Source organism: Callorhinus ursinus, unplaced genomic scaffold (assembly GCF_003265705.2).
Source record: "Callorhinus ursinus isolate GAN/ISIS: 27379988/994484 unplaced genomic scaffold, GSC_fseal_2.0 scaffold4, whole genome shotgun sequence".
Taxonomy (NCBI): Eukaryota; Metazoa; Chordata; class Mammalia; order Carnivora; family Otariidae; genus Callorhinus; species Callorhinus ursinus.
In genome coordinates, this window is record NW_027397066.1 from 39,553,884 (window position 1) to 39,566,006 (window position 12,123).

The 12,123-nt window shown below is 33.8% G+C and overlaps 1 protein-coding gene across 4 annotated transcripts in view; it reads right to left on the reverse strand.

The window, feature by feature from the left end:
• Positions 1-12,123, reverse strand: part of NFXL1 (nuclear transcription factor, X-box binding like 1) — a 72,383-nt gene that overhangs the window by 48,657 nt on the left and 11,603 nt on the right. For all 4 annotated transcript variants that reach the window (XM_025887607.2, XM_025887608.2, XM_025887606.2 and 1 more), the window contains 8 exons: positions 9,744-9,853; positions 7,697-7,830; positions 4,520-4,698; positions 4,125-4,286; positions 3,918-4,018; positions 3,173-3,287; positions 2,095-2,219; positions 1,042-1,164 (listed from right to left, as the gene is read on the reverse strand). In XM_025887607.2, coding sequence (XP_025743392.1) covers positions 1,042-1,164; positions 2,095-2,219; positions 3,173-3,287; positions 3,918-4,018; positions 4,125-4,286; positions 4,520-4,698; positions 7,697-7,830; positions 9,744-9,853 — 1,049 coding nt within the window. The remainder of the gene's footprint in view (positions 1-1,041; positions 1,165-2,094; positions 2,220-3,172; positions 3,288-3,917; positions 4,019-4,124; positions 4,287-4,519; positions 4,699-7,696; positions 7,831-9,743; positions 9,854-12,123) is intronic.

A 12,123-nucleotide genomic window follows, 5' to 3' on the forward strand; every position in this document is an offset into this window, starting at 1 on the left:
AAATATTAAAAGAAGTCCTTCCAACAAAAAGAAAATGAAAATAGAAACCCAAATCTATGTAAAGGGATGAAAAGCACCAAAAATAGTGAATTTGATGATAAATATATAAGACTACTTTTCTTATTTTTTTCAAACTCTTTAAAAGCTATCTGTCTATTTAAAGCAAAAGTAAAAACAATGTATTTGGGGTTTATAAAATACATGGATATAAAATGTGTGAGAATCCAATAAAGGAGTTAAAATGAATCATTGAAAAACAATACTTGATCAAACAGAAAACACAAAAGAGGGAAAAGGAACAAACAACAGATGGGCAAATAGAAAATAAATAGCAAAATGACAGATTTAAATCCTACCATATTAAAGATCACATTAAATGTAAATGATCTACGCCCAAATTAAATGACAAAGATTGTCAACATTTAAAGTGGAAGATATTATAAAATAATATCTAAATGTGGTCTATAAGAAATCTACTTTAAATATAAAATAAGTTAAAAGTAAAAGAATAGAAAAAGATATCTGTATTAACATTAAACAAAACAGCATCACTATATTTCAATAGATTTACGAACAAGGAAACCTTACCAGAAATAGAGGAATAATTCATAATGATAAATGGAACTCAAAAAAACTACAAATCTACAGACTCAATAAAATACTCCAGTCCATCTTAAATGGAACCAAGTGTCTATAAATACGATTTGAACACTAGAAGTTAAGCCTCTACCACCAAATGAACTATCGCTCTAACACTACTATGATGTTTTAAAATCCAGGGAACAGAAACAGCCCAAGAACCAAGTTAAAAGGTTTATGCCCAGGACCAAAAAGAGACCCTGTCATTTAAAAACCTTGGTAAGATTTCCCACTAATATAAACAATTAAGATTAATCTAGAATATTTATTAGTATTTCATATGGAAAGCAAAGAACATGCTTTAACATCTGAAGAATAAACCATGATGGCACTTAACCCAGGCTCAAAAAGTACAAATTCAAGACAATTTTTAAATCCGTTTCCCAGGCTTACTACACATACCTTTCTCCTACACTGATGCTTCTGACAGTCCCGCATCTTAACACACTTAGTCTCACATAGATAAGGCTTATGACATGGCATTCGTTTTGTATGCTTTCCACAGCGACAATGCTTTTCCACTTCCTGGAAGAATCGAATGAATGTTATTAAAATTAACTTTTGTTGACATTTTCTCCCCACATTGCAATCTCTATTAATTAGTAAAGAATGAAGAAGGAAGGTTTTAAAAGTCTTTCATATAAAGGACTTTACCAAAAATAAAGCTGAATTTCCTAAGACATTTCTTTGTATCTTACTTTGTTCCAACAAAGACTTCATAGAACTCCCACTATTAAATTTAGTAAAAATTGGATATTCAATAGTAAAACAACTGCACACATTAAAATAACATCTAGTTACACCATACCATCTGCCCATCTTGTTTCAGTAAAACAAAAGAATTGGATTATTTAGTAGTATGGTCCAAACCAAAATGACATATATAACGTTATTTAACATCTCACTTCCAGGCATTTATTTCTTTCCATCATCACTAGGCCGACTTATCATTGCTTTGAATATCTTCTGAAAACAAACAACCCCATGCTAGATTATAAAAATGACAATGTTTAAACTTTTACAAAGCAAAATCAAACAAAGGGTAATTTTTAGATTTGACTGTTGGCATACTCTCCTGCTTCTCTACCATAAACATTAGGTCACTAAGCTCATACAGATCATCACATAGATGTTTATGAAAGTAATGGAAAACGGGCGCCTGGCTGGCTCAGTAGTTAAGCATCTGCCTTTGGCTCAGGTCATGATCCCAGGGTCCTGGGATGGAGCCCCACATCAGGCTCCCTGCTCAGCGGGAAGCCTGCTTCTCCCTCTCACTCCTCCTGCTTGTGTTCTCTCTCACTGTCTCTCTCTCTCTCTCTGTCAAATAAATAAATAAAATCTTCTAAAAAAAAAAAAACAAAAAAGAAAGTAATGGAAAACAATTACAGCATAATCCCATTTGACATACTATGACAGGTGGTTTTTTAAAATTAATTATTATAGGAGATGACTAACTTGTCTGCATGTTTCACAAGGACCTCGGTGACAACGCTGTGAACATCTATGGATTCCACATTCAAGTACTTTGTCACAACTATCTCCACAAGTTGGTACATCTTCTGTACACGGCAAAGAAAACTCTAAAAGCAGACAAAAAGTCAAAGTTAATAAGATACATTATTATAAAGCACTAACAACATGCCATGTTCTTTTGGCTCCCTAAAGAATGACAGCCCTTTCAGACTATGAATTTATGCATCTACATAGTTACTGGAAAGAGCTAAATTTAATGAAAATAATCACTAAAAAAAAAGTTTGTTTTTTAAAAAGAATTTGACACATAACAAGTTACCATCCTCAAGACACATATGTTTATGAGCTAACTACTTCAGAAATACTTACCTAAATAAAAGAGTAAGACCATACAAACCTCTATGAAGACTTCTACAATAAATAGAATTATAAAAAGAAAATTTGCTCTTAACAACCTCACAGGATTAGAAAAAAAAAAAAAGATGTAGACTTGAGAACATTATGAAAATGACCTTTAACATACACATACTAAGACAAGTGTTGACAATAATCTTATAAATATGTGTGCTGGTATTGGTGCAGAGTTAAAGAAGTACACTCAAACTGCAACGTTCTGTGCCTTATTTCAAAGCAGCCAAATTAAATTCACCCATAACCTAAAACACAATATAATAATGACAACAGTCTATGATTATGAGATTTCCTTTATTGCCAGGCACTACACCAAATACTTTATGCGCATTTTATCATTTAATTCTCACTCATTTCATTCTCTTTATCTTATAAAGAAAATATTATTACTGCATTTTACTTGAGAAAACTATAGTTCATGAAGGTGGAATCTGAACCACGATATGCCTAATTCCAAAGTCTGAGTTCTTAACCCACTAAACTATATTGTCCCCTTTCAGCAAATGTAAAAAAAAAAAAATCTACTATCAAATTGGTATTTTTACTGAAATTACATTATGAACTCCCACAGAAATCTAATTTAGGAACGTACTCTAAGTGAACAGGAGAAATAATCATATTCCATTAAAGGTTTAAAAAAAAGTCTTACTTGACTTCAGACATGGACAGAACCTTTTCCCAGATCGAGGACATTCTCCACAAGCACCAACATGGCAAACTTGCTCACATGTATGATTACCACATGGCAGGGTTTTTCCACATACCTAAAATAAAATGCAATAAGCACATAAGACTTAAAAGTTAACAATAAGACTCTGTGCGTGACCTAATCCATTTTTCAATCACAAGCAACTTCTTTATGTTCTTCATATTATGCTTTATATTTTATATAGGTATCACATATATATACATAAACATATACACAAACATATACACATGAACATACACACATACATTTCCTATGTACCTTTAAAATAAAGGGGAAAAAGTACATATAGCTTCATATGGTCATCTACCAAAGATTTCCAAATGATACTAAAACCATGTTAATTCTAGGACAATCTACAAAATCCTACTTCCTCAACTGGAATAACTCAAGAACAGAGTGGTGTTAGTTGAAGAGAAGGGAAAGACAAGGAAGGAGAGATAGCAAGAAGCAGAATACATATGTACGGAATCCAAAATTCAACAAATAGCTATTAATCTGAAAAGAAAAAATTTCCTCCAATAATTAAAATTACATTAAATTGGAAAATAGTTTCCTAAAACATGAATATAATTCATTTGCTTTGCTCTTCCTCTTCTTTTATCCAGCTAAACCTACTTAGCATTTCAAATTGTTTATGTTTTCTGTATTCTTTAATACCCACCCCTCCAAATGCATATACACTCACTTGGTCACATTGCCACAGTGGACTCGCACAGCTCCTTTCAGCTACTTGTTTCCCACAGACACACTTTTGTCTACTAACTCTTGGACAGGGCAGACAATTTCCTAAAATCACAATGATAAATTAGCAAAGAAACATTACAAAACCAATAAAGACTGCTTTGATTTTTACTTAAAAAATCAGAACACCTAACAGGTATGACATTTTTACCTGCATGACAAGGATTTTCACATTTATGTTGTCCACAAAGCAACTTCCGCCCACATGGCAGCTGACAGGACCATTCCTTAGTACTGCACCTACGAGGTATAGGTTTTGCTTTTTTACAGTAACAAGTAGTTGTGACCATCTTTGGACAAGGAGGGCAGGGACCTAGAATCCAATGAAAGGGAAAAAAAAAATCACCAATCAAAATTTAAAACTTTCAATTCCTACACCTATCAGTAATTTGTAAAGCTTTCTTTACTGATACTTTAAAAGACATTCCCTTCTAATGTCTTCTTATGTGAACTTAAGTTCTGAATTAAACTTTGACAATTTTTTTTTCTGCCTCAACATAAGAAATAACCACCCACAAATAAGTAGAAATGTAATATTTAACTCACCTGGATGACAGAGGAGTAAACACTTATGGCCACAAGGAGGTTTAAATTCTCTCTCACATACTTGGCCACATGAATGAGGCACAAGCCATGGATCTAGAGGTGGATCTTCTACTTTTCCACAATAGCAATAGTACCTACTAGGTGTGTCAGATCGTTTGTATTCAAACCTACATTTTGGACTATAAAAAAGAATGAAATTACTGAAGTTAATTTCATTTTTAAAAGTGACAAGAGAAACAGGAATATAAACATACTTAGGAGTCGAATACGCTCAATTAATTCTATATTAATGCACCCTCTGCTCCACCTTTATGCTAATAAGAAACAAGATTTCACAAAAATCAATTTCAACCATCTAGAACGGCTCTGTCCAATATAATTTGAGATGAAGGAACCGTTCTATACCATTAGCCACATATGACCAGTGAGCACTTAAAATGTGGCTAATACATACAACTGAGGAAGAAACAGAATTTATTACAATTTTTCAAAATTTAAATAACCACATGTGGCTAGTTGCTACTGTATTAAACAAAGTTAGAATGAAGCTACAAAAAGAAAGCAACATTAGCTTTCTACTAAGCAGATGAACTTTATTCTTGAGGTACTCATTCCAATTTTTATAAAGCTCAATGTTTTAAAAGTTTGGTTGGGTGACCTGCAAATATGTAAAATATATTAGCAACGGCAAACAGAAGACAGAAACCAGATTATAGGTAGGCAATACAGCGGCAAGAGACATGTCTACAATTTAGAATTGAGGGGGAAAATGAAGAATTTCTCAATATCCTATACAAAATAGATATATAACAAATGTGCTTAAATCAAAGAAAAGTTCATATATTGTTTCATTTTCTCTGCTACAGCAGAAAGATTTTTAGCTAGCATGGTTAAAATAAAACAATGTTAACCTTCAGCCCTATCAAATTCATTTGCAGATCATAGATTGCTTCATTCTAAAGATATTCTAACCCTTACTATTCCCCAGATAAATGAGTATAACTATACTGGAAAAAGTCTCACATCATCACTTTCTTTTGTATCGTTTGTATTTTCATTGTCCTGTGACCATGTCCTCTTTTTTTTAAGATTTTATTTATTTATTTGAGAGACAGAGAGAGTGAGAGAGAACACAAGTGGGGTGAGGGGCAGAGGGAGAAGCAGACTCCCCGCTGACTGAGCCACCCAGGCGCCCCTGAGACCACGTTCTGTTTTCAAATAAATGCCACATAAATATTCAGAATAACCAAAGATACTTGTTTTTGTAATCAAAACTCAAAGACAAAATACCATGTCTCATCTAGAATAACTAACTAATATTATTTTGTTGGAAGAGCTATAAGAGAAAAACGTCTACATTCCTCTAAACTAACGTGGAGGGGGATGTCTACTTTAAATTAGCCTATAGATATGGAGGACTAAAAAGTAACTCACAATACCCTAATAGTGCCCATCAACAGTGAGGCTAAATTGTTCTAGGAGATTGGGAGAGGTATGGGCATTATGTGCAAATGCATGTGTTTTATTTAAAATAATGGCATGCAATAATGAAATGTAATTATGTCAATGTCTTATATATAAGCAAGCAATATCTTAGTAGAAACATTTAAACATTTTAAATGTTTGAATTCCACAAAACAACTAATTTAAAACTACTAATATTTGTATCAAGTTCTAGCTCCATCTTGATGAGGATTAAACAAATCCAAAACAGTCACTGGTTTTCTTAAAAAATATAAAATATAGAATGCAAAAGTTACTACTACACAGCTGATTCAATTTTTTGTTCCTCAGATTTAAGTCAAGAGTAGAAGTTCATTCCCCTTTTAACTGGTACTTCCCAGCACTGTGGCAAAATGACCACTTAAAATAGAATGAGATGAGCAAGGGTGATAAAAAGTATGCATAAGGCTTAGATCTCTAAAATTAAGTCTGAATATCCAGTTTAATTTTGTACCTATTGAACACTGAAATCCTCCCACAAATATACAGTAGCAAAACAAATATAGACTCTGAAATTTTAAACTGTTTCAGAGAAGCTAATATTCAATGCAAACAAAACAAATAATATCTCTAAAAATAGTATTATAAGAGAAAACTCAGAAGAACAGAAAAAGCACTGAATTTAGAAGTTAGAAATCCTAGGTTTCAAATCCTGGCTTCACCACTTAAGAGTAAGGGAAGCCTGAACATACCGTTTTGCTTCATCAATTTCAATATCCCATTAACATGGGAATAAAAACCCTCACAGAATACTGAGAATTATTTTTCAAAGTAACTAGTATGTCTAAAATGTTTTTGAAAAACTACACTACCACAGGGGCGCCTGAGTGACTCAGTCAGTGGAGCTTGGAGCCTACTTTAAAAAAACCACTACACCACCACAATTTTACAAATGTATCAGTATTTGTGGTAATAAGAGGAGGTCTGATATGGATCCAGGTTTTCTGAGGTCTCAATCTTATACAATTTAGGGGCCTCTGTTAAGAATCTAAAATTAGTTACAAAAGTGATTATTTATATGAACACAGAACCCCTGAAGTTTATGCTTCATTACCTTGACAGTAAATCTACCCTCTGAGCTGCCAGTATGGATAAATTTTTTATTATCTTTATTTAGCAGAGATATAAATTTTCCACTCCCCAACTCTTTCTAGAAATATAACAAGTTCACAATTAAATATTCGTCAATAATAAGCCATACTAATGAAATTAATGTGGAAAAAGTGGTAAGATTGAATAATATACTCCTGCAGTTTGAGAGATTTCAAAGACAACATCAGGAAGCCTATGATCAAAACACATTAGATGGCAGTCTTGTACAATGTGATACTAACTAATGTATACTAACAGTAACTCCAGAAGAGAAGTACCAGAATTATGAAGGATTCTAGTCATATAGAATTTTAAAGAAATGGAAGTTCTTTAAAAAAGATAATTAAGGAGGTGTTTTGCAGAAGAAAAAGTAAAGTCTGAATGATTTATTGGTTTCTGAAAGTAACAAGTAGTTATACAAATTGGAAAAAATAGAAGCCATTACCAAAGTACTATAACTCCACAAACCAAACTAAATGAAGGCCCAAAATGGATACTGAAACTGCCAATACGGCAACTTAGGACCTACAGTTTTCATTTATTTTACAACTTACTATTCCAACTAAATTAGCAGAAAGTTACCATGGCCAAGGATAATCTCTCTTTCCAAAATCGTCATCCGTCAAAGGAGAAGATACCAGAAACTGGCTATCTTTAGCCCACTTCTGGATACAGGGCATGTGAAATATACAGAAACATCCTGAACAGCTCCAAACCTAAGACAAAGGTATCAGAAATTAACATGTATCCAATGACCAATACTTTAAAATGAGCATCACACTAAATTATTTTGAAGAGCTACCTAAGGACTAAAGAAAAAAATTTTTCCTTCCAGTCTAATAGAAGAAATGTTTTTCATAAAAATATATTTAAGTTTAGAACATTTTAAATAAAACTATTAATTACCCAGTCATCTAGCTAGAAACAACTACTAATATTCTGAATGATCTCCAATTGTTTTGGTATATATTTCACACTTTTTAAAAATAAGGTCACGCTGTACTAATTGATATATAACTTTATAGTCTAACATACTATAAGCAGTTACCATTATTAAATATGTTCATACATGATATTTATAGCTGTATTATCATGTAGATTTACATGTCCAATTTCTTTTTGGACATTTAGGTTATTTCCAATGATAAATAACGCTACAGAGGAATCCTGAAATATATTATGTACATGTATCTGTACATAGCCCTTTTGTTATATAAAATCTATTAGTCTAGCACTTAATGCTAAATTCTAAAAATTAAATGAGCAAAAAACACACATATTTTTAAACTTAATAATAGTAAATTAATTCTTAAAACCTGCCAACACTTCAATGACAAAAATCAGTTCTCCTTTCATTGTAACATTTTGCAACTGTTCAATAAAATCACACATGTAGCACAATGCATAAGCTGGCAGAAGCATTAAAAAAAAGAAGGCAACTTCTTAGTTTGTTACCCCCAAAGCAGTGCCTGAGAAAAGAACTGGGATGCAACAATGAGGGGATAAGGGAGGGAAGAGGAAATGCCACTAAATGGTATATTGTTGAGCTGATTATTGCTAAGGGCCCAAAGTTCAGTCCTGTTATGGACCCTCTGAAGAACCATGTAAAACACATCTCAGACTACCCCGGCCCCAACTCCTACTGGAGAGAAGGCTGGGACACTCATCCGCCAATTAATTCCATGTGGAAGAAAGTTGCCCCAAGGCACATTAATTCCCCGGTGCTTGTGCACGATGCCTATGTACTAGCTGAGTAATCCCAAGGAGAAAGCATTAAGGTTAAAAAAATAAATAAATCTACACACACAGCAAGTGTTTAAGGTGGGAATATAACCACATGCAGCGAGATTATTCATCCACTGCAACGGAAATCAGAGTAAGCCAACCAGATGTGACTCTAGACACCAAAGGCACATGCATCGACATCTATCCTGTCCAATGTATGTTAAATTTCTGATTCACTCTACACGACCAACTCAATTCATCCGGCCTGATTTTGTCTAGGCAACGCTGCTATAATCTGAGTCTAAACACTGAATCTACCATATTCAGTCATTACTTCCCTTTAATTGCTTCTTTAAAGCCCTTTTAAATTTACATATGGATAACTTCACCATTAGACCACAGCACCTCCAAGTACATGAGTTACATCCGAATCCATCTCTCCCCAGTGACCCTAGCCATTTTCTACAGTGTCTTCAACACAAGAAACACAAGAGAAGCTCACTAATAAACTGCTGAGTATCACGGCTAGGTTCTACTTCCTTCAAGGCAGGAACCATATCTCCCTTTTTTTAACCTGTTGAAAGTAGTGAAATATAGTGCATTTTAACATTTCAGTATTGCGGGAATGTCTAAAGTGCAGATGCTATGCTTTATCAAATTGACATGTGTATTAAAACTGAAGATATTTGCTTCACTTATATTAACAGTGCTAAAAATACTGGCTGCTCATTTAGAAGTAATTTTTTCAAATTACAGATTTACAAAATGAAGATCAATTCATAAATAAAATTCTCAGATGAAGCATATTTGAACAAAAATAAAAGAATAAACGGTTACATATGACAAATGCAAAATAAGATATTTTGGGGAGATACATTAATATAGGACAAAGGGAAGAACTTACTGCTTGGTTTCTCTTCACCGAAGCAATACAAATCAAGCACGTCATAGCCCCTGCTTGGAAAGCTTCATGGACATACTGTCTTGTTCGCTCTAACTCATGCATATCTCCATCTTGAAATTTAAAAATTGAAAATTTCATGTTAAGCAACATCTGAAAATAATACAAACCCACTAACAGCACCACAGTTAGTAAGAATTGCAGCCAAGAGGTCACAGAATCCATGCATTAAATCTTATGTCCTTAATTCAAAAACAGTCCATGGGCCCTCTCTGAGAACATACTTGCTTTCATTGCTGTTACAGTCCTTAACAATTTTGGTGGGGGCAGAGTCATGGGCAAGAGCGGCAAGATGTCAAGTAACAGGGGAAAGCATACCTAAAAGCAAAGTGAAAGAATCTGCAAAGTCAAAGCTCAGCAGAGACGTTTAGCCTAAACATAAATGTGTGTGTTGATACATAGCATATTCTTACTGAAAACTGGTTGGATGAAATGACCCTGAGGTCGTTACACAATAATCACCTTGTTTCATTAAATTATATTCACTATTTCTACTTAAAAGGGTAGCATGAACTTCTTAAAAAATATCACTACACCATAATTTCCTGTAAGCAATTATTGAGCATTTATTTGCTAGGCACTTCGTGTTTTGTATTTCAGTGGGATTAAATGAGCTATTTTGATCTTCACTTTACAGAGAAAATGAGAAAACTGAGACAAGAACAATTAAGTAACTTCAGTCTGACTGCAACGTGAGCCCTTGTCACATTATGTTATGCTGCAGCAAAAGGTTACTACAAGAAGATCCATGAAATAACAGGTGACAGCAAAATGAAAGCCTGAAAAACTACCCACAAGCATACAACACCAAAAAGACAATAATCTGAGTCACTTTAGTGTAAGAGAAATAAACCTACATGCTTTTAGTATAACAAAGATTCCTCAATAGAGGAACTGAGTCTCCAAGAAAAGTAGACTAACAGCATCAGCGATCATGGCAAGAAAATGATTCAAATCAAAATTTAAGTCACCAAAGAGAAAAGTTAAATAAATAGGACATTTGGCTAATTCTGTACTTTCTAAAATCATCTAAGTAAACAAAGCACTTACAAAAACTTGCTCTACCATAATATAAATATAATTTAGGATATTAAACAAAATACACATAAAATCACTCCCAAAACTATAAAGTATTATAAAATTATTAAAGACAATTGCTTTATTTTAAATAAACACTGAAGTTTAGAGAGTATCCTTAAAAGCAGACTTAAGAACCCTATTGTGTGCTTGCTTTGCTCTTCAACATAGTTGGCTTTAACAAAGGTACAGCTAACCCTTAAACAACCACGCAGTCATAAATAAGCATGTAACTTCTGACCCCCTCTATGGGGCTACTAGTTAGTAGCCTACTGTTGACCAGAAGCCTAACAACATGAAAACAATATTTTGTATGCAATATGTATTATATGCTGTATTCTCACAATACAGTAAGCTAGAGAATAAGAAATGTTATCAACACCCAAAAAACAAATAATCCAGTTAAGAAATGGGCAGGAGACATGAATAGACATTTTTCCAAAGAGGACATCCAGATGGCTAACAGACACAAGAAAAGATGTTTAACTTCACTCATCATCAGGAAAATACAAGTCAAAACCACAATGAGATGCCACCTCACACCTGTCAGAATGGCTAAAATTAGCAATCCAGGAAACAACAGATGTTGGTGAGGATGTGGAGAAAGGGGAACCGTCTTACACTGTCGGTGGGAATGCAAACTGGTGCAGCCACTTTGGAGAACAGTATGGAGTTTCCTCAAAAAGTTAAAAACAGAGCTACCCTATGACCCAGCAACTGCACTACTAAGTATTTAAACAAAGGATACAAAAATACAGATTCAAAGGGGCACATACACCTTGATGTTTATAGCAGCATTATTAACAACAGCCAAATAGGGAAGGGGCCGAATGTCCAACGACTGATGAATGGATAAAGATGTGGTATATTTATACAACAGGATATTACACAGCCATCAAAAAGAATGAAATCTTGCCATTTGCAACAATGTGAATGGAACTAGAGTGTATTATGCTAAGCAAAAACAAGTCAGAGAAAGACAAATACCGTATGATTTCACTCATATCTGTAATTTAAGAAACAAAACAGATGAACATAAGGAAAGGAAAAAAAAAGAGAGAGAGAAGCAAACCCTAAGAGATTCTTAGCTACTGAGAACAAACTGAGGGTTAATGAAGGGAGGTGAGCGGGGGATGGGCTAGCTGGGTGATGAGTATTAAAGAGGGCATTTGTTGTGATGAGCACTGGGAGTTATATGTAAGTGATGAATCACTGAATTCTACTCCTGAAACCAGTATTGCAATAT